The sequence below is a fragment of the Raphanus sativus genome, chromosome 3, assembly GCF_000801105.2.
Source record: "Raphanus sativus cultivar WK10039 chromosome 3, ASM80110v3, whole genome shotgun sequence".
NCBI classification, from domain to species: Eukaryota; Viridiplantae; Streptophyta; class Magnoliopsida; order Brassicales; family Brassicaceae; genus Raphanus; species Raphanus sativus.
In genome coordinates, this window is record NC_079513.1 from 6,224,622 (window position 1) to 6,252,548 (window position 27,927).

General features: G+C 33.5%; 4 protein-coding genes and 1 long non-coding RNA gene across 8 annotated transcripts; 4 read left to right on the top strand and 1 right to left on the bottom strand.

Moving 5' to 3' along the window:
* On the bottom strand, positions 1-1,353 carry LOC108846347 (protein JINGUBANG). Its single transcript, XM_018619581.2, has one exon. It carries the CDS (start codon positions 1,264-1,266, stop codon positions 100-102), a length of 1,167 nt encoding a protein of 388 aa, XP_018475083.2. The 5' UTR covers positions 1,267-1,353; the 3' UTR covers positions 1-99.
* A 5,100-nt stretch (positions 1,354-6,453) lies between these two features.
* On the top strand, positions 6,454-7,068 carry LOC108846711 (uncharacterized). Its single transcript, XM_018619915.2, has one exon. It carries the CDS (start codon positions 6,558-6,560, stop codon positions 6,897-6,899), a length of 342 nt encoding a protein of 113 aa, XP_018475417.1. The 5' UTR covers positions 6,454-6,557; the 3' UTR covers positions 6,900-7,068.
* A 2,050-nt stretch (positions 7,069-9,118) lies between these two features.
* Positions 9,119-10,423, top strand: LOC130509448 (uncharacterized). The gene is made up of 3 exons (XR_008943464.1): positions 9,119-9,587; positions 9,788-10,024; positions 10,210-10,423. It is a non-coding gene; the product is annotated as an uncharacterized LOC130509448 (long non-coding RNA).
* Positions 10,424-12,667: 2,244 nt separating this feature from the next.
* On the top strand, positions 12,668-15,304 carry LOC108845775 (serine/threonine-protein kinase STY13). Of its 4 annotated transcripts, none has more exons than XM_057004720.1 (7): positions 12,668-12,843; positions 12,981-13,390; positions 13,630-13,762; positions 13,852-14,047; positions 14,308-14,432; positions 14,540-14,698; positions 14,781-15,304. In XM_057004720.1, exons 2-7 carry the CDS (start codon positions 13,269-13,271, stop codon positions 15,099-15,101), a joined length of 1,056 nt encoding a protein of 351 aa, XP_056860700.1. In that variant the 5' UTR covers positions 12,668-12,843; positions 12,981-13,268; the 3' UTR covers positions 15,102-15,304. The 4 variants fall into 4 exon arrangements, with proteins under 4 accessions (XP_056860700.1, XP_056860701.1, XP_018474453.1 ...); XM_057004721.1 differs by having other exon boundaries at positions 13,118-13,390; XM_057004722.1 differs by having other exon boundaries at positions 12,672-12,827; positions 13,118-13,390.
* A 6,467-nt stretch (positions 15,305-21,771) lies between these two features.
* On the top strand, positions 21,772-23,094 carry LOC108844890 (high-affinity nitrate transporter 3.1). The gene is made up of 2 exons (XM_018618176.2): positions 21,772-22,010; positions 22,383-23,094. Exons 1-2 carry the CDS (start codon positions 21,869-21,871, stop codon positions 22,859-22,861), a joined length of 621 nt encoding a protein of 206 aa, XP_018473678.1. The 5' UTR covers positions 21,772-21,868; the 3' UTR covers positions 22,862-23,094.
* Positions 23,095-27,927: the final 4,833 nt, after the last annotated feature.

Consider the following 27,927-nt stretch of genomic DNA (forward strand, 5'->3'; position numbering starts at 1 on the left):
TCAAGAAATCGGATCAACATATATCAACAGAGGAAACAAATTACTAAAAAAAGACACATATTTTGTATCCCATCCAACTTAATTTATTTAAAAACTTTTTTACAAGGTTGGTACCAAAATCTGCCAAACCTTAACTTGAGAGTCAAGTCCTCCACTGTAAATGTGATAAGAAGCCTCAGATTGTGTACCGGAATCACGAATGGCTCCAGTTAAGCATTTAACCGGTCCTCCATGCCCCTCCAGCACAGCTAAGCACGAATAATCCGTAGAAGAACATTTCCACAGCCTCACTGTCTTATCTGCAGAGCCACTACAGACTATATCTGAAACAACAGCAAGGCAAAGAACAGACTCCATGTGACCTCTCAGCACTCCAATAACAGCAATGTCTCCACCTTCGTCGTTTCTTTCCCACACCAATATTGATCCGTCAGATCCACCCGAATACAAAAGATTGTAACTGCTTAATGCCAACGCGTTAATACCCGAATCATGGTCTGACAATGTTGCAACCAAATAATGATTCTTCCTTTTCTTTTTCTCCTCATCGAGGTTCTTCCTCCACACTTTAATTTTCCGGTCAGAAGATCCCGTGTATATATCTCCATTCTCGGACAGTTCAACAGCATTGATTGCATCGTCGTGGGCGTTTGTAATGGACTCTAGGCATTTAAAATCTGTGGTTCGCCAGATCTTGAGCGTCCGGTCCCATGAGACAGAATAAAGTAGTGTTCCATCTCTTGACAAGGCTAAACCTGAAACCGCGTCTACATGGTGAACCCAAGAAGCTTTCTTGTGCCTCCTTATTTGGACTTGGTTGTTAGGCATCAAACACTTTGCCAAACGGTCACTCATCGTTGGCATCGTTGCTATATGCATGTATTTTTTATTACTAGCTTCTGCTCCTACAACGACGTCGTTTATCTTCCAGACACGTATCTTCTGATCTTGATGTGCTGTGAAGAGTTTGTCAGCCAAGATTACCAAAGACTTCACTGCTCCTCCGTCTCCTCTTTCTCCTGTTATTACATCGCCGTTGCTTGTCGCTTCGGCTAATGTTTCCAACGTGCTTGCATTCCATAATCTTACAACTCCGTCGTTGGAGCCTGTGTAAAGTCTCTTTCCTGCAAGGGTTAGAGATGAAATGTAAGAGGATGTGTGACCAACAAGAGTAGCGATACATTGATGAAGTGCTTGCGAAATAGATATTTGATGATCTTCATGAGACCAATCTCCTTCTTCTTGTGTTTCGTGGCATCGTATCATTGTTTCTTATGAATTGAATTTTTTAATTGATTTATTAAACAACTTACCAAAGTTTGTAGAGCTTTTATAGAGAGGAAAAAAGGATTGGTGCATAGAAAGGATGCAGTTGGGGGAAAGTAGTCGTGGAAACAACAATTGGCTCCAAGACTTGGACTATTCTTAATACTTATCATTATCAATTTGGACGCTTTACAATTTTGAGCAAATCTGACCGAAAACGAAAAGAATAATGTGACCGGAGGATGAGTAGGATGCAATATATATATTTTAAATGTTCTATATATTTGCACAATCTTGTTTGGTAGACCTCTTTGTCACAAAAGTGGAGAAAAAGTTAAAAGTATGACCTTGTAGTATTATATCACTAGCTAGAGTTGGGATGTGTTCCAACCGTTGTGACTTGTGTGACACGTGATATTTTCTTAGACTTCAATATGTATATGATTTTACCATAGACGTGTTAACATAAGCAGATAGTAAAAACTCCATAAATCAATAATGTAAAGATGAAAAGAACTATTAATTATAAAGTATAAAATAATTAATAAATAATATTAATAATTTATTCATGGAGATTTAGTTCATTTTCTTCAAAACATATATTTCAATTGATCTACATAAAAAATTTAGATGAATTTATTTCAGAAAATATTATGTATAGATTTGAAATTATGATTACTAATATCGATGTTATTTAATGGATTTTTGGAATCTTAATGTAAAATGTATATTAGATTTCAAAGTTTATACGAAATTATACTATAAATATTAATGATTAAGCTAAAGCAATACTACAAAAAAAATTGTTAATAGTTATTCTCATAACAAGTGACGATTGCATCTTGAACTCTTCAGAATTTGAAATGCATATAATTGGGACAACAAGTAAACTTTGCAATGTAAAGTAACCTAAGGTCTGTCTGACTTGTAAAAAAAAAAGGTCTGACTTGTAAATGTTGTATCTTTAAGTTTTTTGCTGTAAATTGAAGTTGCAAATTTTTTTGCTTTAGGTAGAAATTTTATTGCTACAAAAATTGTAGTTGTAAGATTTTAGCTGTAATGAGACTCATATGATCTGTATACACGTATCTTTTGCCATCTGCTCTCTGTGACTTGAAGAACGTCATGAAACTTTCTAGATATATCTTTTGCAAATGTCCAATCACTCTCTTGACATTTCGCTGGACAAGACTCAGATACAAATGTGGCATAAACATTGTCACATTCTTTTTCACTGTCAAAGAAATATTTTAGGACGTATTTTAGAAGAAAGTGGCATTAATCTGGATGACAGTATATTATCTCCTCAACAAATTGATGACCATGGTTAGGATATTCACACAATGGTTACTTAACAATATTTATTTTTATGTAGTCATTATAAATTAAAAATGATCTTCATCAGTATCATCAGGCATTTGTCAAAATAATTGGACAATCTGTATATTAATGCCTATGGTAGAAGCTGGTCGCCTATGGGCGAGTTGGTCGGAACTGATCCAACTCGACATCAGGCGAGTTGGAAATGGTCGATCCAACTCGCCTGATGACGAGTTAGGTGAGGTTCATCCAACTGTGATGTGGTCGTTTCATTGCTCATGAATCGTTTGGTAAGAGTTCGAACAATCTTTCCCGAGAGCTTTCAAGCATTGATTCGTCGTAACCAATTTTGACCCCAACAATTGACTGAAGACGGTGTAATTCACACAAAGAAGTACCTTGGTTTCTAGTTATAAGCCTTCGACATCTTGCCATTCTAAAATGGCAAAGCTCCTTGATGCTCATGGAGAAAGAATCACATCAAAAATTGTGTTCAGCTGAGATATTAACTTGAAAAACTAATATCAACGTCAATGCCAGCCTCGGCACCAAGGACTAGCCCAGAACCATGTTCTGAAACGCCGCCGGAGGCAACTTAGTGATATCTCGAGCTTGAGTATATGAAGTGAGAATTCGAGGAAGAGGAAACCACAATCTTGATAGAGAGAAGTAGGAATCATGCATCTAGACCCATCCAAAAGGAGGCGTCCAAGGCTTCTCCTCTGTAGAAGTGACTATCATTAAGAGATCGGAGGGAACAATTGTGCTTTTGCCCAGTTTTGTCAAGAAATCATTGTTGAGAAACAATGGGTCGATAAAGCCCTCCCCGTCTTCCTGCTCCTTCTCTTCAGAATTTTAACTAGGATCAGACGCTGCATCAAAATTTATATATTTTCCCCCAATGGAGGATGAAATGAAGGATCAGATTCTGGGCAGCCAGACCCGTCATCGGGTCCACCGATGGGATCTCCGACGACGGTTTAAAGAGAACCATCGTCATAACAAGCATCCACCATCCCATGATAACAAAATTATGACGCAAGAAATCCGTCCATCTGAAAAGAACACGAAAGTATAAAAGGTTCAGAAAAAAGAAGTGAAAATCAGAGAGACACGGGAGACGTTGAGCGAGAAGAATCAAAGCAATTATCCAAGGAACATAACAAACAAACATAAATCAAAAACAAATATAGTAAGGAGAAAAATACCTTTGTCTGCAGAGAAGAAGATAAGAGAGGGACTTAAGGAAAAAAATTAAGAGCAAGAGGGCGGCCACAAAAAGAGAGATGAGCAGACATGGTCATCCTGGCTGTGCAATTGATGACTAGTGAAAACACGACATGATATTTAAAGAATACTAGAAAAAGAGACACTTTGAATTTTTGTTTGTCCATTTAGGACTTTTCATACTTTTGGTAATTTTGGACTTTTTTTACCCTTCGTTTATGGAAAAAATAGTAAACTTAACTTTAAAAATATAAAAAAATGTAAAAACTATTGTAAACATATGTATGACAATTTATATGTTTAATTTTTTTTTTTTAAAATGTGGAATCATAGTTTATTTTATTATCTACCCACGGTTAGAATAAACATTCTGGTGATCTAAGTAGATTAGAAATCAGATACTAAGTTTTATACATAGATATATCCAGGGTATGTAATATAAACTAGACTTTCTTGTATTATATATCTAAGTTAGAATTTGGTATGTTACAATCTAGCAAGATATCTTCAATATACCTAGAGATAGATAACAATATATAGCTACAACTCTATGATGTACCTCATGTACTTTTTGTGTCATAACCTATTCTACCTTTTATCTTATGTGACGATCTAGGAAGAATACGTTCTACACTTAATATATTGTGTCCTGGATGAGATAGGATATGTATTGTAGGCAAATCCAAAAAAATATGAAAACTTCCATAATCGGTTAAAGATGTTTTCCAAATCTAAATTAAATCTCTCGAAGAATAATTTCTCTTACGTTTTCCTAGAAAAATAAAACAATGACAAAACTGGAGATTGAACCCACAACCTATGACAATTCCGTAGAACATTTAACCACTAGGACAGAAAGACAATTGGTATGAACCACTCGGCATAATAATATTAGTCGCACAGGTTATTATTTATTTTGTAGATTCCAAACATCATTATAGTTTAGATTAATGGTTGCCTTAGTCCATTTGGGCCTGTCCGACCCAATAACTGTCATGTTTTATAGTTTTTCATTTATTTTGTTTTGTAAACTACAAAACGACAAAATGTCGTCATCTTCTTCCTTCTTTATTCATTTAGTTCTGCAACGAAAGTTTGCATCCATGGTTTCTTACTTTTCTTTTTTCTTTCACTTATTTTATTGGTTTGTATACAATAATGACATCAGATTTACAAATATAAACAACTTTCAGAGGTCTTTTAGGTTTCCGTAAACAGCATTATACGGCTGCGTAATCTTATACATCGGGGTCAAAACTCGCCAAAATCGCCACGGTGACTACACGATTCACGATTTTGCCACCGCTTTTTAGAATAAGGCGGAGGAGTCATCACTGGAATCAATGATTCCGAATCATGGACCTTATCTTTTGCATTAGACGAAATCTGGGAATCCATGAATAGAATTAAAAGCTAAAGGTGTGAGAGACAGCATAACTGTGACAAAAGCAGCAGCATCATCAAAGAAAAAACGGAATTGCAAACTGTTTTGGAGTTTTTGTATTTAATATTTCTCTTTTATTTATAAAATTATATTAATAAAATAATTAACAAATATTATATATTTTAATTAAGTTATATTTTACTTAATCTAAGGGTATAATCGTATTAACATTAATTAAAATTTTAATGAGACAAAAAATTTAAACAAAATCTTATTGTGACAAACTCAAGTTCTAGGTGTCCTTATTTTCTAATTTTCTCAAAAAATAAATCATTTACATGTCATATGTCAAAGCGTATTCAACACTCCAACTCACTCCTAGTAGATATATCTCATCTAACGCGCATCAACGTGCATAACTAGGAGCTATTGTTGGAGGATGGGCCTCCAGCCCCACGCGAGTTGGATGAAGACGAATAAAGCCCACAAACATGAGACAGCGCATCCGGAAGTTTAAGAAAGACATCCATCACACAAGAAGAAACAACTTGAACCGTGAGCTACCTATAGTATGGGCATACTGCCAAACGTAGCTGACAGACCTTTACAAACAACAAGTACAATGATTGTTGCCGAACGAATCTCTGACATGATCACTACGAAAACAAAGAAATTGAGGAGAAAAACTCAATAAATACCGTATTGAATGGAGAAGGAAAGAGGGTGGTTAGAGAAAATGACTACGAACTCTCAAACTATCGACTACTAGTTCATATTCTCTTAAAGTTCTACTTAGTATCTCTTTCTCAGTTCGGCTTAAACATTTTAATAAACAGAATTTCTGGCAACAAAACTCTTTAATTATTATTTGATTATTCTCTAAATTAGGTAATCGTTTTTAGGTTTCAAGAGCTAGTATGAAAACACACACTGTTACTAAAAGAAAATATGGAAACTTTAGTGCCCTTCTGACAAACAGTGAAACTATATATTGCCCATGTTAGATAATCCTCATCGATCAGAAGCCGAACAACACTGCTCCTGAGTTTTTCAAATAAGTGAGGATTCCTTTGTTCAACCTTTCCCATGCGTCTGTCTGTTCAATGTTCTTGGCCATAGTGCTTGAAAATCATATTTTATATTAAAAAATAAAAACAGAAAACAAAATAGACACCCAATGCCTTTATGTGTCTCCTACTTCAGGAATTATTTTCTAAACAACCCATAAAACTCAACCTCTCCCATGTGCCCTAACATGCTTTCCAATGAATTACCAGTCAATTATTATATTTTCATTCAAGTTCCATTGAGCAATGTTTACTACAAAATTAAAACGCCAACTTTTGATATCACATTCACTATGGATCTCCGCAAAAGCAGAGCAACGACAACCACCGTTACTCTCTCATGTCTTCTCCTCGTTTCTTCATTCTATACTATCTCCACCGCAAAATCAGCCAAAAATCCACCCTCTTACCAACTCTTTCTATTTTTGGGATTCGTTCTAGTCGCAGCTTTGTCGCTTCTGATACTTGTCACTGCTGCACGGGCCACTATGGTAGCTTGGATAACGGTGATCGTCTTGCTGGCCTTCTCGGGTACACGCCGTCGTGTTCTGGCGAAGCGGGGGAAGACGATAACGACGGACGTGGCTATGTGCTTGGTCAGGGTTCTGATTAGTGAGGCAGATCCTCGCGGTTAGTCTGATGTTAGAGGGTATTTACTATTTACATATTATCCTTGTATATAACTTTTTTTTTATAATCTGAGGATGTCCAGCCGGCCGAAACCCAACACCAACGCCAAATAGTCCTGGTTCTTGTATATCACTTGAAACTATTCCTTTTGTGAATGATATTCGGTTTTGTTTTTACTATAGTCAAATGTAAATTTCTAGTATCTATATATGTGTGTGTTTGGAATTCTTCAAATGTTCGCTAAATTCTAGTCAAGTTATGAGATCAAATATTGGTCAACAGTTACAAAATAATTAAAAGACCACACAATTATATTCCTTCTCTTTTATTTACTAATAGTAATAAAATACAAGTGTTAAAATATTGTATATATTAGGATATTATTGGTAATTATATGAAATAACCCGTGTTCAAAAACTTGCTAGGCGGAACGCGTTCGGCTCATCCGGGCCTAGCGAGTAATCAGAAAAGCGGGAATAAATCGGGAGTACGCGGGGAATAATTTTTTAATAAAAAATAGATTTAAAATAAAAATTATACAACATTCCCTTAAATTATATTCATATCGCAAATGACAGATGAAGTATTTTAGCCCAGCAGTTAGAGTAGCTTAATCTGGGTTTGAAACCCAGGTTCGACGGCCCAAACATACATTTTTGTATGCTTTTATCATTTTTTTAAAGAAGTGTACAAATATAATTTCGATTTTCTTCTTCTTCCTCGAGCTCTAATCTAATTCTCTGCGGCCGTTTTTCTGTGTTTTCAACATAAACACCATTTTTTGCGATTTACTTCATTTCAACTTAGTTTATCTGTTATTACCACTAAACTATGAAAGATCTAAGAAGTTACTACTGATTTTGACTCGAAATCGACAGATTATAGACTTTTTTTTTCTGAACCGAGTTTTAGTCCGACTATGGCAAAATCGCGGTGGCGGAGCTCCGCCGAGCGTTTTTCCGGCGCGGAATCGGCCAATCCGGCCGCGTTTTCGAACATGGGAAATAACTAATCACATTAAATAATATATTTATATGAAAATTTAATATATTTTTTAACAGGTGTGAAAAGTAAATATTCATGGAGTCATTATTAGTTATTGACTCTCCACTTATAGATTATTATAGTAAATATTGAATTAATAATAATTAATAATTTAGTTTAGTTTATATTATTATTTTGTTTGAAATCAGTAAATTAACTACCATTTAATGGTACACAAAATGAAAAGCAGCACAAAAATACATTTAATTATAAGCCCAAAAATTTCAAAGTTATATAGTTTTAGTTATAAGTTTACAATAAAATAAAATTATTTTAAGAAAAAATGAATACAAAATTGTATAAAAGGACATAGTAGGGAATTCATTATTAAAGAATAACTAAATTTGAAACTATATTTATAAGTGTTCAAATAAAAAATAATGTTGATGTATGAAAATAAAATATAAATATGATATTTTTTTCAAACACACTGTATATTTAATTATAATATGTCCTATACTATTAAAAGATAATCATAATTTTGGACATATTGTTGATCCTTTTTTATCAACGCTTGATTCATTCTTAAAATTAAAAGGGCCCTAAAAAAAGTTCATGACTAAACTGGTCTTTACAATGCAGGAAAACACATACTGACACTGTAGTAAAAGAAAAAAAATGGGGAAAAAATCAACTACCAAAACCAGAACAATACCAGTAGGTACCATTTGTCGAGGAGAGCATTATATAACTCTGTCCTTCCTGATTCAGGAGAACTTTATAGAGGTCAAATATAGCTGACTTGAGAACACCAATATGTAAGACTTGTAGCTTTTTCCATTCAAAGCCAAGATTTGTTAGGATTTGAAACACAAACTTGATTTTTATATTGCTCCAAAAGACTGAGGAGACACCAAAATCGAAGTTTGGGAAAAAAGCAAAGAAGATAAGGAAAAATATGATTTAATCTTGTGACATCCCACACAAATATGAGCCGGAGGCCCAACCCATTATACTGGAACCGGATTAAACTCTGCCAAAGGAGAAAAGCGCCCATCAACACTATGACTAGAGCATCATTATCGTGGGCTCTTAGCCTTGGTCCTTAGTAATTTTGGGCCAAAAAAAAAAGAAAAAAGGCTTAATTAAGTAAGAACCATCGAAAAAAGTCCTTTGTTTGGATCTGTTTTGGGCTGGTCCTTGGGACAGGTGGAAGGATGAGATTGGACAGAGCACGTGTCATTGTTTCTCTCTCTCCTTCTCGTCGTCTCCCTCCTCTCCTTCTCTTTGTCTTCTCTTTCTCTACTTCTCTGGACAGAGCAGGTGAAAGATACATTAATGTTATCCCTGCAATAAGGATGTTCGTAGTCGACGTCCTTAGTTTCAGTGAAGCTAACCGAAGAGGAGAAGCGCAATTCTCGTGCTGAGAGGTTAGATTAGGGTTACGAAAGGCGGTGGTGGCACAGTCGTACGCGAGGATCTTTTTCAGGATCTTGGTGGCAACAAGGGAGATTTATCCACGTAATGTGACGACGGCGGAGTTAAGGGAAGCGGAAAGTGTTTTGATTAATCATATGACGGGGAAGGAGTATAGGCTTAAGGCGATTGGTGATGCCGGGCCTGTGATTGATGCTGGTGGTATCATTGCGTATGCGAGGAAAGCTGGGATGATTCCTTCTGCAGCTGCTTGATTGATTTCTCCCTGCCAGGTATGAGAGATGAAGATTGCTAATTTGTGGAATTTGATTGAATGGTATAGTACTCTTGGGAGCTTGATGATGATGCAAAAAGCATAGTTTTTAATCCCTTTTCTTGTTTAGATAACAGAGTGGTAAAGATTCTAGTGTAATTAGGCTCTGTTAGAAGAACTGTGTGATCGTCATCTTTAATCATGTTCTCTGTTATGTAGTGAAAACTGGTGTACGAGAGATGAGCTTCAGTAGATTGATGCACGTGAAGTCTTGTTTTGACTCCTTCCTTTTAAGGAATGTGAAGGACCGTTTAATATCTTTGTTAATCGGGTTCTACCTGTTTTTCACAAAAGGCATGTAAGAGGGAGTGTGGTGGTTGTGGGTTTGTGGTGAGGAAGGAGAGAGATGAAGATATTGCGCTTGTTGTGCCTCCTGTTTTCAGCTTCTGTACAAAGGTATTATGTTTCATTACTTCATGTCATGATCATCTTATTGCTATGTCTAGGGATTTTATAGTTCTTTAGTTGAGCAGCTTTCATGAAAGTGATAATCTATAAGAACTTGATCACCAGAAAGTTAGATTCGAGACTTAGTTGAGCTTTAGAGTTTATTGATATAGCTGCACATGTAATGTAACCAGGTACTCGATGCAAAAGAGCAGATAGAAGCAAGGGACATGTACTGGAAAGCTGTGAGTGTTGTTTCTGTTTCAAGTTCTTATGCTTGTTCTCTATCTGTTTCATACTTCATGTGCGTGTGCTTTGTTGTTCTGTTTTATGTTTCATGTTTCAAGTTGTACTGCTTGTTATGTACTTCAAATGATTTTTACTAAGATACAACATAAAAGTTTCTACCAATAATCTACATATTTGCTTGTGTTTCTTAATATTGTCTCTTAATCAAAAAATAATAATAAAAAATGCTTAAGAGACAACAATTTTGTCCCTGCAATAATGTTGCTCTAAACCGTGCACCAAAACCAATAGAAATAATTTCTCTTCAACATTGCTTCTTCACCACTTGAAGTAAAAACAAACAAAATATAAACAGACCCAAGCCAGCTGGAACCGAGGCATGGACGAAGTGAAACACCAAACAACATACATAAATCAACCATAATAATCTCCAAAAGCTTATGGCAGTTGCAGCTATGCCACAACGGCGAACTAACCAATCCGAGACCAATAGACTCACAACCTCTACAACTAAAAGGCTGAAGCAGTATTGGGCCATATTGAATTATTATACTTTGTATATGCTAATGTAAATGGGCTTAGGACACACTTGTATATAAGGCAGTTGCCTCTCTTACATAATAAACAAGAAGAACATCTTAAACTACTGAAACCTTTTTGACATGGTATCGGAATCTCAAATCTAAACTACAAGATTTGGCTCATCGATTCTGGAACTACTCAATCCGCTGTGAGTTGTGTTGTTTGATGTTTCTGGTTTAAGAAAATTGATACAAGATCGGCCCTTACTACTTCTGCGATGCCGACTCGTACTGAAACAAGACGAACGATTTGACCCTATGACCTAACTGCGGGTGATAATTCAGGAACTGTCATCTCCAAGCCGTCGTTGCGAGGACCTAACTACAACGAGTGGTCCACCAACCTGCGACTGGCTTTGAAAGCGAGAAAGAATTTTGGTTTTGCGGATGGAACCATCCCGCAACCGGTTGAAGAATCAGAAGACTATGAGGATTGGATTGCCCACAATGCTCTTGTAGTCTCTTGGGTGAAGTTGACGATAGATGAGAACATTGCAGCTTCCATGGCTCATATCGACAACTCCCATGAAATTTGGAAACACATGCAGAAGAGCTTTGGAGTCAAGAATTGGGCAACGAGTTCAACGTCTCAAAATAGAGTTGGCAAATTGTCGCCAAAAAACAGTTGCTATCGAAGCATACTATGGAAAGTTTTCTCAACTGTGGAGGAGTTTGGCTGACTACCAGAAAGCCAAGACCATGGAAGAGCTTAGAAAAGAGTGTGAGGAAGAAAAACTGCATCAGTTCCTCATGGGTCTTGATGAAACCTTACACGGAGGAGTGAAGTCGTCTTTGTTGTCACGAGTACCTCTGCTTATTTTTTTATTAGTAAATCTAAACCATTTTTATAACATCCCTAATTAATATATATGGAAAAAAACCACTTTGATAAATAACAAACTAGATTTTGATCCGCACATTCGAGCGGGTAACCTTTCATTTATAAAAATAAAGTTTTTATACTATTTTGTATATAATATTTTTTAAATAACATATTGTTGTCATTTTAAAAATAAATAAATACTTCTAAATATAAAAATTGAAATATGTCAACAATTTTATCTTTTGTAAAAATTATTACCTATAATTTTCAAATTTTAACCAATTTAAAAGTTAATGATATTTTTAGTCACTTTAAACGGTAAATGATCTTTTATTTATTTATCTAAATGAAAGTATTTTTTTCAAAATATAATTGTTCACCAATTTAATATAATTTTAGTATATAATTCATCTATTACTTTTATTTTAATATAATATAGACTATATTTATAAAATTAGCATATAATTTTATTATTTGTTTATAATAAATTTTTAATTAAAATTAATTTATAATAATATTATACTACTAATTAAAAAATTAATTAGTGCATTAATTAAAAAATATTTAAAATTTTAAAAAGATTTTGTTAGATTTTTACTCAACAGATTTTGTTATTACTAAAATTTAAATTTAAATTTACAGTTAAAATAGATTTTTAATTAATATCCTTATAATTATTTAGAACTATATTATACTTTAAATAAACTACTTTAAACAATAAAAAGAGTAATTGGAATATATGGACCTAATATAATCATTTTGTAGTAGATAAAAATAGTACTTTTCTTTTAGAAAAGAAGATGACATAATGAAATTTCAAAATATGAGAGAATATAACTTAATAAAACTAGGTTTCTATGTTTTTTTATGTTGTAAACTACTTCAATTTAATTTTAATTTCTAAGTTATACACTATATCATATTTTTCATAACATATTTATTTTATTAATTAAAATTCTAATATTTATGTGCTACCGTCTAACTACATTTCTAGATCCATCAAACCCTGATTGTCCATACACAACTCTCTCTCTCTCTCATTCTCTCTCCTGCCACACAGTCTTCACATCAAGATGAAAGCTCTGCTATCACCACCATCAAGGATAAGTTAAACAAACCTCCAAACGCAAAAGAGTTTGAGACAAGTGAATTCATCTAGGTTCTTATTAGATCAAGTGTTTTATTTCTTCCTCTGTTTCTCACTTTTTTTTGTCAAGATTCTTCTCTTATCCATTGTGTTTTCAAGGAAAAATAAAAAGAATTATATACTCTGTATTTTAATATATATTTCATATAAATAAACCTTTTCTAGTTGGGAGAGAGCTTGCCTGGTGTCGCCTTCTCCTCTCTCTAAGAGTTATGCTTAATTTACGGACATGTGAAGATACTTGCTTTTGCCTCATCAAGGCCATGTTAGCCATTACTTATCTCTTCTCTTCTTTGCTTTAGTGAGCCATTCTAAATCTTCAGAACTACAAATCAAGAAGGGGAGAGAGTGAGAAAAAGAAAAGCAAAGTCTTTGGTAGTTTCAGATAGAGAGAGAATGTGGTTCTTTTGTGCTCTGATGTAAGGTTTGAAGTTAATCTTGTGCTTGGGGTAAATGCTTGCTATGGATTCTCTGAATGGATACAGATTAGAACCTAAATGGGAAATTGATCCTCAACTTCTCTTTGTTGGCCCAAAGATTGGTGAAGGAGCTCATGCCAAAGTCTATGAGGGAAAGTAAGCTCCTTTATCTTCTTCTTCTTGTTTTTATTCACTTATTGAGATTTTGATATTTGGGAAGTGAAGCATAGGTTAGTAAACTCATCTCTGTGTATTTGACTATGTAATTCAAATTGGAGTATGAACAGAATGTTTGTTTGGTAGACTCTTGGTTCTTGATTTGCATTTGTAAAAAAAAGGGTATTGGGCAATTGAGTTTGTTAATGGATTTTTACCGTGCTTTGGATCTGAGATAGATACAAGAATCAGACAGTTGCTATAAAGATAATTCACAGAGGAGAAACGCCAGAAGAAATTGCAAAGAGGGATTCAAGATTTCTAAGAGAAGTAGAAATGCTCTCACGAGTTCAACACAAGAATTTGGTTAAGGTTCTGTTTTTTTTTTCTTTTTTTTTTGAGATCTATAAGTGATTTTTGAATGGGCTTAAAACATAAGTCTTTTTGTCTTGTGAAAACAGTTCATTGGTGCTTGCAAGGAGCCTGTAATGGTTATAGTTACAGAACTACTCCAAGGCGGTACACTGCGTAAATATCTCGTGAACTTGAGACCATCTTGTTTGGAGACTCCTGTGGCTATTGGTTTTGCGCTTGATATTGCTCGTGGCATGGAATGCTTGCATTCCCATGGGATCATTCACCGTGATCTCAAACCTGGTAAATTATAAAAAAAAAATACCATATCTTTAAACAGATATGTCTCTATCATTCAATGATCTCTACTTAAAATATTAGCAAAAAAACACCTTGTTTCATGGAAACCACATGCTCAGATCTCAATCACAAAGAATCTTTCTTTCTTTTTTTTGTCTGACACCACACACGCTTCAAGTGCTTTTAATATTCTTGTTGGTTATGATTAGATTTAACCTTGGTGTTTTGAGTGGTTAAAAGGATCTTTTTCTTCTATCTTGCAGAGAATTTGCTTTTAACTGCAGACCACAAAACAGTAAAATTAGCAGACTTCGGATTAGCAAGAGAAGAGTCACTAACTGAGATGATGACGGCTGAGACAGGAACATACCGATGGATGGCACCTGAGGTTCTTTTATCATTTGACTTATTTTGTTAATTTCTCTTTTTTTGGGTCAAATTGTTAATTTACTCCATTCAATTACTTAAAGAGAACAATCTTTGTGAATGTTTCAGTTGTACAGCACGGTTACTCTTCGATTAGGAGAGAAGAAGCATTACAACAATAAAGTGGACGCATATAGCTTTGCAATCGTTCTCTGGGAGCTTTTGCACAACAAATTGCCTTTTGAGGGAATGTCCAATCTCCAAGCAGCATATGCAGCCGCCTTTAAAGTATGTCCCACTTCCCCTTTTTTTTTTGCTTGTCTTGGCATCACTGTTACTACTTTTGTTTTGACATATTTCTTTTTTACAGAATGTGAGGCCAAGCGCTGAGAGTTTACCGGAGGATTTGGGCGTCATTGTAACATCATGCTGGAATGAGGATCCTAATGCGAGGCCAAACTTCACTCAGATCATTCAGTTACTACTTAACTATCTCTCCAAAGTTGGATCTCCAGCTTTATCCGCGATTCCACAGAGGATTCTAGCTTCTAAGAACTCACTGTTGCCACCGGATTCTCCTGGAACAAGCTCTTTGATGGCTACCAAGCTTGACGAATGTGGGGAAACTCCAAAAACTAAAACTGAAGACAAACGAAAAGGTTTGTTTTTCTGCTTCAATCAATGTTATTAACACCTTTGATCACAGAGGGAGAGAGAGAGAAAAACAGTTTTTGGTTTGCTCTGGATTAGGACCAGAGGTTTGGTAGACCAATTTAAATGATGAATTTAATATGATGTAATAACATCCTCCCTTTATGAATTTGGAGAAGAAGAAAAGAAAAGAAATGTTTATCTATATAAATAAAACAGCTACGTAATTGTGATGAATTAAAAGTAGAAGTAAAGAAGAAAAATGTATTCTAAAGAAGCTCATATTATTTGCTCAAAAAAAAAGAAGCTCATATTATTTTTAGTTTGTGTTAGTTTGAATTCACATTTTTTACTTTAGTATCTCTTCGATTATCAGAACTCTAGGGAAAATATGTTGTACATACACGAAAATTAAGAACCGACGCCTTTTAACAGTAAGGAAAGGCTGATAATCAAACCGAGACTGGTAAGAACATTATTGTCCTAAAGATTGGAATCTTACACTGCTGTCTCTAATAGGCTTCTTCTTTTTTCTGAATGAACTGTTAAACTTTTTCATCTTAAAAACTTTTTCACAAAAATTGCATCTATATAGTTTGAGAACAAAACTAATTAGAAAGCCAACAGTCCCAAACATTTTAACGAGAAAGTTATCTACTAGCAAACCACACTTGCATTGTTGCCCTTCCTAGTTTCTTGTATCCTCCTCCTTTTAGTGTACATATACGATTTCTCATCTGTTTATCCAAAGACTGGAGCAACTGCATCGAAGAAAGCTCCCTATCACCCACTCGACGAGCATTCCTCTGCCTCCAAACAGAGTACACTGCCAACTGGAAAGCATAGCGAACCAGAAACACTGTTGTTTCATCAAAACATTTCTCTAATAGGCTTTTAGCTGACCATACAAAGCTTCCATATGCCATCGTATCAGCGTGTGCTAAGATGTGAAAGAAATTTTTGAGCTTCGTGAGTTTGGGAGATTATCATCGAGTTTGCTCCAACTCGACGTCCCAGAAGACGGATGTGAGTATCTGACCGCAAAAGAAAACAAGGGCAAAATAATGTTTAGAATTATATATGATGTAAATAACGAGCAAATTATGGTTTACACTCCACTAAAACAAACTATTTAGTTTAGTTTAGAATACCTCCACTAGTATTTTTTAAATACTTATCCAATCAAAGAAAATAATATTTTTATTTTTCTTTTTATTTTTCTTTTTATTTATATATAATATATTCAGTTTGGAAACATATTGATGGAGTGCTCTTCATTGTGAATATTAGAAAATTGTTCTCAAAAGTTATTTTGGGAGTGTATTGAATCAAGAGTTTTAGAAGCTTGTAGTTGAGTTGATAGAATTTTATAAAATGGTTCTCAAAAGTTACTTAGGGGGTGTTGGAGTATTCCGAGTATATAGGAATTGTAGTTGAGTTGATAGACTTTGTGTACCGTAAGTTTTGAGTCTGTTACAAGTTGTTGAGATATTATCTTGTATGGAGTTGTATATAATGATGTCTTCTCGTTGGTAATATACAGAAATCTTCATATCAATATCTCTTCTTCGCTAGTTCCTTACAAAGCTTTTAGGGTGTTTTAGTTTTAATGAGATTTAGGCGAGTTTTGAAGTTATTGATTTGATTTGAAAAGATATTTGTGTAGATTTTAAAGTTATTTAGGTGATTTCAAACCGTAAGTTTGAGTGATTAGATGCTACAGAGTAATGCATTCTTTTTATGTTAATCTCCAGTGTTATACCTGGTTTATTTTTGTGAAATTTGTTTTTCCTTATTTTAACAGCAAGGAGCATCCCAACAACGGTAGCTGCAGGTGCAACTCTAGCTGTTACCTCTGCTTTGATTTATTCTGGAGATCAGACCACAAGAGTAGACAACGGCAGAGAGTATTATCCTTACACTGCCGTCGAGAGGAGGGCTCAAGTCAATGCTTGATTTCTCTTTTTAGTGACTGAAGTCAATAAAGCTCTGCACTTGCTGATCTCGGCTCTTGAGATTATCTCTATTCCCTGTCGTCTCAAATCATAAAGTTGATGCTTAATTTCTCTTTTTGTCTAGGAGCTTCTGAGTTGAGAAGAAAGCAGCTCAAAGTAATTCATTGTGTAGCACATCAACAATTTTATAGCAAAGTGGTGGTGAAAGCTTTCGATAACGATAGGTGATAAATATTGAGATCCATGAACTTGCCCTCACTTTCTTTGTCCCATCTCCACGATGACTTTACTCGATTGAATTAATTTTCCAGTTACAAGTGATGAAATCACAGGTTCATGTTTCACATAGGTTTTAGCAAGAGTCGGAGGTTTTTGTTAGCAATGTTTTTTTCTTTTTCAATTTTCTCAAATAGCATCTATAGAGATGTTATTCGAGGGGTGGTTGTTTTTAACTAAGAAATGACGTAAACCATTCTCAAATCCTCTTTACAAAATCTATTTTCTAAAAATACTGTTTATCTTTGAATAACACTAGATTTGATATAGTTTTTATAAATTTTTAATTAAATAACAGGGGATTTCAAGTAATGTTAAATAACTTTTCACAAATTCCATATTCAATATTAGGGGATTTGAAAAAAATTCTAAATCACTAATTGAATAACAGAGGATTTTAATAAAATTTCACAATCTTTTGAAATCCTTGGTTTAATAAACCCCCTTGGAGTGTCATACTTTTTAAAAACCTCATTTAATATTTATTTATTATTTCTATTTATTAAATTTTTGAAATTATATTTTTATACTAACAACAAATATTTCTTTTTTTATTGTCCATATGCACCTTCTTAGAATGGCCGCGCCACAACCATCCACACCATCAACAATAATTTAGTTTTGTGCAAACCTATAAACTGAAAGTTTTCTTATTAGACTCAACAAAGACAACGTTCACCAGATTACAACTTATATAGCTAGGTAAAGGATGAAAACCCTAATGCATATGGCTTGATCTATGTACAAGTGGCGAGCTTAACTTCAAACCCAGTGGACACTCTGAAAAACTATATGTCACTCCTGCCAAAGATCAAACACTCTATCATAACCTCACAGACACTATTCAATACCTCACAGTCACTAACCCAAATATTTTTTTATGTTGTACAACATATATGTATTTATATGCTTGATCGTCGCAAGCCTCATTTTGATACCATGAAACACATCCTTTGTTACATTTGGAACGAATAGTTATTAATTGGTGAAGATAGTTTTGGAACCAGGGGAGTGGCCAGCCTCTGCAAGTTACATGGAAGATATTGTGACTTTGAAGAGAAGCTTCATCAGCTCAAATCTCATTCATATATCACGTAAGCAGAATTTAATAGCGAATCATCTTGCACGCAGTGCTCGAAGCAGCTGTCGTTTGTTGTCCATATGGATATGGAGCTACCAGTGTCGTGTACAAAGTCTAGTTGAGTCTAATTGTTTCAGTTGCTGACAAAAAAAGATGAATTTTTTTGAAGGGTCTAACATAATTTAGTCAACTAAAGTAAGAGATTTTTTGGGTTTGGTTAAAAGATGAAGATTAAAATGATATATAAAAAATTGAGATTTTATATGCTTGTTTTCTAGCAACAATACCAAAAATGCAGACTTTGGTAGGAAAAAATCAACTGGATACATTGATAGATCATGAATTTCACCCACTTTTAACCATGATCTATGCATGTTTTCAAAATATTTTATATGCATTTAGAGTCTTTTCAGAGAACTTACAGGTTCAGGTTTTGCTTGACGAAAGTGATTTTTTGGAGCTATTTTAGAGACTTATTAGAAGACTTGATGGAAATGAAAAGATGGTTGATTTCTTACCTGAATATCAACCGACACTTACCAATAATAATCGATCGACAAGATGTCTTTGACATCGATCGACATCAAAGCCATCCGCGAGTCAATAACAAGATTTAGAAGATTACAAGTTTCACCAAGTTCCAATATTTACATTTTAAGTCTCTGGCCACCTGTTAGGTTATATTATTAAGGTTTTGTACTATTTTAGAGACATGCTTGTCTGGAGACCTTGTTAGACCTAGTTTTGGAAGAGAAGCCACCATTGGAGCTAGAGCTTAGGATTTGGAGAGAGAGAGATCAGAACTTCATAACAGAGAAGATCTTGAACTCCCTTGTTTTATTTACTTTTTTTACTGTTTCGCTTACAATTACTCCCTCTGTTTTTTTAAGATGTATGTTTTAGGAATTTTTTTTGTTTCAAAAAGATGTATTTTTCATATTTTCAATGTAATTTTTGTCAATTAATTATGAATAATTGTGAATCTCAAAAACATTAATTGCATTTCTTGAAATTTTATTGGTCTAGAAATATAGGAAATATAAAATAACAAAAAACTATGCACTAATAAGTAAATTTTAATATGTTTTATTAAAAAGTGTGAAAATCTCAAAACATGTATTATTTAAAAACAGAGAGAGTATTATTTAAGTATTATTTAAACCATCATGACCATGTTTCTCATGAATATGTCTGAGTAATCATCTTATTAGATTTAGGTTTCTCATAAAGTTGAATTATGTATTGCTAATATAATAATTTGTTAGGGTGTTTAACATATAGTTCTTCATCTAGTTGTTCTTAAAAATAAGGTTAAGGATTGATCACCCTTGAATTTAGATCATAGGATTAATTGAGATAAGCCCATGCGTCACCCAATACCTGAAATCAACTAGCTTGATCTATTGGACTAGATACAAATGAAAGTTGGTCTAGAAAACTAGAGAGCATAAATCAAACCGGTTTGTAAATCTTTCTAGAAGAAACATCAATCGACGCAACTACCTTGTGTCGATCGATATTTTGAAAGGTGTATCGATCGTTATTCATATAGAATAATCGATCGACACTTTCTCGCGATTTGCCTACGAAAGTCTGAACCAGAGATCTATATATAGATAATCTAATTGATTTTACCAAAGTTCGAGTTCGAGAACACATTAATACTTGTGAACCCCTAATTAATTGAAATAGATTGCATACTTTTCATACCTGAGAATATACTTGAATCTAGCTATCTCCTCTTAGTTACTTACAACCTTAAAATAAACAAATCGAGCAACTACCTTGCTCACCAATTAAATTACTATTTTAAAACCTATTGATCTAGCTATATTAAAAAGACTTCAAACCTATTTGTGTAATCCTAGAGTCTCTGTGGATTCGATCCCTAAGTACTACATCTGAACCTCTTAATTGACAGAGTAAAATCACTCCTTAGGGTAATTTGAGTGATATCATACATGGATTTTGGTCAGATTGGTAAAGTAAAATCTAAATTGGATTATGTTCACAATCTCCTTGATAACAGGAAACAAGTTCACTTTGCTACTGAGTAGGCCTGAGCATTTTTACCTCAACCCGAAGTACATACCTAAACCCGAACCGTCAAAATCAAAATCGAATCCAAACTGTTATACCAAAATATCCGAACGGGACTTAAGAGCTTAGTTCTTTGGAGTTCGGTTATAACCCAAACCGAGCCGAAATCCAGGATCTGAAGATACCCGAAATTAGTTAAATATGTTAATGTTTTTATATATGTTAAGATGATTTAGAAATTTTAGAGTATTCTAAATATTTTTGTAATTTGTTTTATTTGTTATTTTGAATACTTTTTAGTTAATTTAGATAGTTTAACTATTTATTAATTAGACTTTTAAATAATTTAAAAAATAAAATGTGTCAATTTTAGGTTTTAAAAATATATATTTTTGGACGATTTTAAACATTGGTTACATCCAAACCGAACCCGAAAAGAACCGAATCGAAATCGATCTAATAATTAGTAAAAGCTGAATGGGACTTATGAGTATAGCACTGAAAATCCGAAAATTAGAATCAACGGGACCATAACCGAACGGCCACCAAACACCCAGGCCTACTACTGAGGTTGAAACTTTGGAACTGACTGAAGAAAAATATGTGAATTAACGTATGTGAAACCAAAAGAAATCATGTCTTAGTTTGGAAGAGTATATGCAAACTACTATATCAAAACGTAATAACTTAACTGACTCAAATTATTTTACACAAAATAAAATATTTATTAAAGATAACAATGTATTGATATTCAACACAATTTTATATTTTGTTACGAACTTATATATACTATAAAATGATTTAAACTTAGAGTTGTTTACAGTTATGCATAAGCACATGAAAATCACATGATTTTATAAACAAATACAAATAGAATAAGACACCATATTATATTGTTAATAAATTATCATAAAAGGAAATTTAATATAAATATATTGTAATTTTAGAATTTTTTTTTTTTTTTTTGTAAACTGTAATTTTAGAAAATTATTATCAAAATAAAGCAAACTATTAATAGAAACATGCGTGTAGCGAAAAACTTAGTTAGGATATAATTATTATGTAGCTGATGTGACAGCTGGATATAGAATTGTTTGGAATCTGAAAATGAATTATTCAGATGACAAATTATGAAATAGACGCTCATCTCATCCTTTGGCATGTTTAGGGGCCATAATCAGCTGTACGGAGACGACACACTTGTGCCAGAGAGGGAACACAATCTTCCCAAGTATTCAAAGGGTAATCTCAGAACAAACCGTTGACTTTCTCATGAGTTGTTAATGGTATCTCCAAGATAGTTGTACTTGTACCAAGGATTACCATAAATTACTATATAAAGACATAAATGTGCACCCCACCTTTCATATCAAACATAAAAGTCAGCAAAACAAAGGCATATTCCTCTTCTCTTCATAAGCCTTAACTTCTAAATATTCAGATTCAAAGATCTCCATGGCTATCCACAAGATCTTCTTCGCTTCACTTCTAATCTGCTTACTGTTCCAAATTAGTCATGGTGCTACCAAAGAAAGGCTCTTCTCTGACCTGGAGAAAGGTGCACTTGAGGTCACCGCTACACCCAGCCGAGAAGGCGGTATGTATATTTCCTAGTGAACATCCATCATTCGCACTTCACTTCAACATTTATTTAGGTGTTTTTTTTTTCTTTTTTGAAACACATTTATTTAGGTGTTCAAATTTTCGGTTTAGGTTTTTGATTTCAATGTTCTTTTCTGAAATGTTGGGCGATCAGGGTTCGGAATCCCACTTAGGTTAGAGACTATCCGCAGATCTAGAGGGTAGAAAAATTTAGATTTCGGCCAAACCGGATAAAAAAAATAAGCACAAATAATTATTTAAAATAAAAGATATAACTTTTTTTACTATCAAAATATCGTTAGAAGAGCCGAGCAAATTACTAACGTCAAGCCTGAATCCTGATCAATACTTTATTATGGGTTTTCAGTTTTGGATGCCGGAATTGACAAGTTGAGCATTACATGGAAGCTAAGCTCCACAGCTACAAAAGAGGCTGAATTTACGACCATCAAAGTAAAGCTATGCTACGCTCCGGTAAGCCAAGTTGACCGACCATGGCGCAAGACAGAAAATGAGCTCTTCAAGGATAAAAGCTGCCCACACAAGATCATTACCAGGCCCTATGATAAATCCCCTCAATCATTTGAATATACCCTAGAACGCGACATCCCAACGGGGACCTACTTCGTTCGCGCCTACGCAGTTGATGCCAAAGGCCATGAAGTTGCTTTTGGACAGAGCACGGACGAGGCAAAGTCAACCAAGCTCTTCAGTGTTCAGGCTATCAGTGGTCGCCACAAGTCCTTGGATATTGCCTCCGTCTGCTTCAGCGTGTTCTCCGTCCTGGCTCTTCTTGTCTTCTTTGTCAACGAGAAGAGGAAAGCCAAGATAGAGCAGAGCAAATGAGTTGTTTACTTTGCGTAATTGGGAAGTTGAGCAAAACCGCGTTGACTTTGAATTTATCTTTTTCTTTTATCCGCTGCTTTGTTTTGATGCTTACCTCTTCTTCCTTTGTACTTCTAATAATTTCAAGATCAATGTGGTTAATAGGAACATGTGTGCTGTTTGATAATATACTTTGTATTTGCGAAATTGCAAGGAGATGAAACAATAAAATGTTTGACGTGTGAGCCTGAAAATTTGATATTGTTTGAAAATTTAAGAGATAACCATGACGAATTGCTGACAGCGATCCTGATCATCAATAAGATTCGATTGTACTAAAGATCTAGTTTAGGGTTACTCAAAATGTCAAATATGTCGACATATGATAAGTTAACATGTCTCAAGGCTAATATAGTATATGTACTGACGTACGATGATGTTAATATACTTATGCGCAACGGACCAAATATCCATTATAAATCTCAAATGGTTATCTTCACTTTTTCCAAAATGAGATAAACACAAAATAAGTTTATATTTTGCTCCAATAACTTTCTTCACTTTTTCTTTCAAAAAAATTATTTCTATTATATTATGTTATTACTACTTATTATTAACTCTAAAACAATAATTATTATTTTGTAGAACTTAAAATAACCCAAAAATATTTTATTTTAAAGGCTAATTTATTAATTAAAAAATCTCCAAGAGTGCATCTATCAAAATGAAGTACCATTGAAAATAATCTAAATCTACTATATGAATAAAAATTTGGATATCCAGAACTATATATATAAATATGCAATATCCATAAAATGAATTAAACTATAAGTATTAGTATTTTAAAGAAATATTTGATTTGACCTAATATATGCATATTTATTTATTTAAAATAATATATATGTAAATTATATAATTATCATTTTTATGTAAGATTTGATGATAAAACCGAAGATTTATAATATTTTTTTATTAAACTATTATTTTTTTGTTCATAGAGCTTTATAAGGTAAATACAATATTTCAGTGAAATATTATTGTTTTCTATTAATATTTATTTTATTTTATTTATTTTTCACTTTTTGTTTTACATATAAAGATCGAATCTGATATTCGGTTAAAAATATAATAAAATAGATTTCTGGTCATAGAATATCCTGGTATATTGTTTTTGAAAACAAGGTGGTTCTGGGTCTAAGTTCATAATCCCCTAGACTAACCATTTAATTTAACTCTGTTTTGAAAAACAAGACCCTTTCCAGCGTGAATGGAACCCTTGATCTCCCTCGTCTCTACCTTATCGGTAGCCAAGGGGCTTAACAACTAAACAAACGCAATGTTAGCTGATCATATCAAATAATTGATTATTCAAACGAAATATATCAAATTAAAAATAACTTGTCAAACTTGGATATTCGTTCGTATTAAACTCTTAGCAATTATATCTATACTGTTATTTATAAAGTGATTTTTCGCATTTGAATTCTCATGTTAAAAATTAGACCAGTTAAAGTCAAGAGTGATTTACACTATAGGGCAGTTTATGAGTTTTTATTACATAATAGAGCACTTATTGCTCCTAAGGTAGTTTTTTGCAACTACAAGCTAATTTACGTTTATTCTTCTAACTAAATGGGTCCCACTTTAATTAAACTTATGTTTCTTCTTTCTCTATATCAATCAATTCTGGTTTTAATGGCAAAAAATTCATCGTTCTTTTTTGCTTTCAATTTTTCATTATACAACAATTCAATCTCAAAATAAAATATGGAAAACAAAGATTTTAATGGCGATCGGAATTTCAACCAAGCCGACAAAAGAAGCGGTGGCATCACAATACAGACGATTGGGGAACCCGGGGTAAACATTTGGTGTAGAAGAGCTATGACGATTTGGATATAATCTGTCCCAACTGGAAAATTACAATTTTTTGTCTTTTTTTTTGATTTTGGGCTCTAGTTGGTTAATCTATATAATATTTGCAAGTTTTGGAGGTAAAAAAACAAAAAAATAATGAAGATTATATCCTAAAAATCAATGGTGGCTATGAAATATATTTGCAGGAAACGCAGAAAACCCTAATATGAAGAAGATGAAATTATTACGAAATTGCCCCTAACTAAAAAACAGTTTAATGTGTACATAATGTTAGTGTACACGAGTACATTGGATGACCACAAAATAGCATGTCCATTTGTCTTAATTTCGATGTACATGTGTACACATACAAAGTATACACAAAAATAACATGTCCATTTGTCTTAACTTCGATGTACATGTATACACATACAAAGTGTACACAAAATAACATGTCCATTTGTCTTAACTTCGATGTACATGTGTATACATACAAAGTGTACACAAAAATAACATGTCCATTTGTTTTAACTTTTAATTTGTTCAAGTTTCTACATGTGTACACACATGTCTTTTGTTATTGTTGCTCAAAAACAAAATTTGGTCTTACATGCGGATATATATGCATCGGTATACGTGTGGACAATATTATACAAGTGAATCATTGTACATGATAGTAAAATTTGTGTGTACACATGAACATCATACGATTGTACACATTCTGAAACTTGCAAAATTATTCAACTAGATAGCATGATAGATGAGATGTGATTCATTTTAATTTGGTTATTGCGGATGTATGCAGATACAAAATTAACACCCATATGCAATGTAAATGGTTAAATGTGGTGGTGTGTACATTTAATGGAAAATGATAACAGTAGATGTGTACAATGTGGTGGTGTACATAAATAAGTGTGGATGTGTACTATGTTGCATGTTTTTCCACGTGTACAATGTGGCAATGTATCAAATTATCCATATTTGAATATGTATAGTTGTATCATGCTACTAATGTATCAAGTTATGTACATGCACATTAGTTTATGTTTTTTGAAATATGTTTTGCTTTGTGTACATATAAGAAATGTTATACGATATATTAGTGTACATGTGTAAGCACAATTCTCCATATTTTAATGTGACATCCGGAGTGTAGTCATATACAATCAACCATGTACAATCAACCATGATAATAGTATACACGTTTAAAAAATAAATGGAAGATGTGTACATGTGTGCAAATATAACGTAATATGTGCAGGGGTGAGAGTTTTGTTTGTAAATGATACTCTTTATATTGAGAACTGATTTAGATTTTTGTACATATAATGAAAAGTGATAATAGTAGAGGTGCACAATGTAAATGTTGTACACAAATAAGTGTGTACATGTGTACTATGTTGCATGTTTATCTATGTGTACAATGTGTCAAATTATATTTGGTTTTTATTGAAATCAAATATATATCAAACTACACACTAATTATTAAATATGTACACACAATTTTCATTGTCCACGTGTACATAAATTCCCAAAAAATACATGTACATTAGGGTTAACACAAAACAGTAAGGACCAAAAGTGCAAAAAGTCCAAAAGTGGCCATTGATGTCTCGAGCTTCTTGAGATGGTTATAGGTGAGATAATGAGTCGCCAATGTCTCTACCGTTGATGTTTCCTTCGCCGACGTCTCTACCGTGGATGTTGCCTTCGCCGACGTTTTTACAGTCGACATCCAAAGACCAGAGTTGCCGATGTCACTACCGTTGATGTTGCCGTCGAATATGCTTTCACTGCACCACCATCAGTCATATATCTTGACATATCTCAAAAGATAGCTTAAAAAGAAAGAAACAATGATTAAAGATAGTTTCTGTGAAAAAAATGAATTTGGAAGAAACAAATTTCATTTACGAAATTTAAAGAAAACTGTAAAAGAAGAAAGGAGGAAGAAGAAAGTTACAGGGCCCCACTTTATTTTAGTTAGCGTAATGGGTATTAGCTGTCAAAATTATTTAGTTAGTTTACAAATGAAAATATGATGTAGTTAGACAAAAGTGTCTAAGTAGTGATAACTGTCCTATTGTGTCAATAAAACTCACAAACTGTCTTTCAGTGTAATTGTTTCTAAAGTCAATGACTTCCTAATAAATTTATATGTATATATGAATTAAAAACAAATTTATCCTAATAATAGTATATTTTATGCTATACTAGATAAGTGATGAAATATTAATATAATAAGTGTCGAAAATAAAAACATACTTTCTTAAAACTAAAATAATTCTTATTCATATATATTATGTTGTTATTTAGAAATAATATTTTTATATAATAAAATTTAAAAATTAAGATATACAATTATTAAATATTAGACAAGGAAAACATTTATATAAGGATATTTAAAATAATATTTTTAATAAATTAACATAATAATAAGCATAATTATATTAATGAACATTTCATCCATAAATAATTTGATGTTTGATTTAAATTTGTTGAGAACATAAGTAAAAATTTATAATGTTAGTTTTTGAATTAATAAAATAGAAAATAATATATATATTTGTAGAAGTATTATATATGAATGTGTGGACAGATTTAGTATATTGAATTGAAAAAAAAATGCTGCATTTTGGTAAGAGAGAAAAAGGTGATTCTGAGTGCGACTGAGACGTAGAGTTTTCGCAATCCGATGACGATGGTTGATCCGCCGGATCGGCCAGATTCTCCGGGAGGGGAGTCGGGGAAGCCGTCTGAGATGGAGGATAAGGTGTCGATTGAGAAGAAGTTGAATCAAAGTTGGGCTTCAGTGGTGCAGGAGAAGAAAAATCTGAAGAGGTACGATGTCGAGATCTTGAACAAGGAGGGGAAACAAACGGTAGAGATTCCGGAGGAGGTAATCACCAAGTCGACTCCGATTTGGGATGATTTCTTAGTTGGGAAGTTTTTGGATCAAGCTCCACATGTTGCAAAGGTCCACATGGTTCTCAATAAGATCTGGAAATATGGTGATTTAGCAGCTAAGATTGAAGTGTTTGAAGTTAACGAAACGATGATGAGGTTCAGGGTTTCAAATCCTAAAGCGAGAGAGAAGATTATCAGGAGAGGTATGTGGAATATAGTAGGGATTCCGTTGGTTATTACCAAATGGACACCACGCGCAGAAGAAGAGAAGCAAGAGGAGGATTCGATCCCTATGTGGATCCATCTAACAAAGGTCCCAC

Bases quoted from the DNA above. Each gene is read 5' to 3' on its own strand.
- LOC108844890 (XM_018618176.2), top strand. From the start codon at position 21,869: ATGGCTATCCACAAGATCTTCTTCGCTTCACTTCTAATCTGCTTACTG. The intron at 22,011-22,382 runs GTATGTATATTT...ATGGGTTTTCAG, and splicing joins TACACCCAGCCGAGAAGGCG to TTTTGGATGCCGGAATTGAC.
- LOC108846347 (XM_018619581.2), bottom strand. From the start codon at position 1,266: ATGATACGATGCCACGAAACACAAGAAGAAGGAGATTGGTCTCATGAA.
- LOC108845775 (XM_018618951.2), top strand. From the start codon at position 13,269: ATGCTTGCTATGGATTCTCTGAATGGATACAGATTAGAACCTAAATGG. The intron at 13,391-13,629 runs GTAAGCTCCTTT...GATCTGAGATAG, and splicing joins GCCAAAGTCTATGAGGGAAA to ATACAAGAATCAGACAGTTG. The intron at 14,433-14,539 runs GTTCTTTTATCA...TGAATGTTTCAG, and splicing joins ACCGATGGATGGCACCTGAG to TTGTACAGCACGGTTACTCT.
- LOC108846711 (XM_018619915.2), top strand. From the start codon at position 6,558: ATGGATCTCCGCAAAAGCAGAGCAACGACAACCACCGTTACTCTCTCA.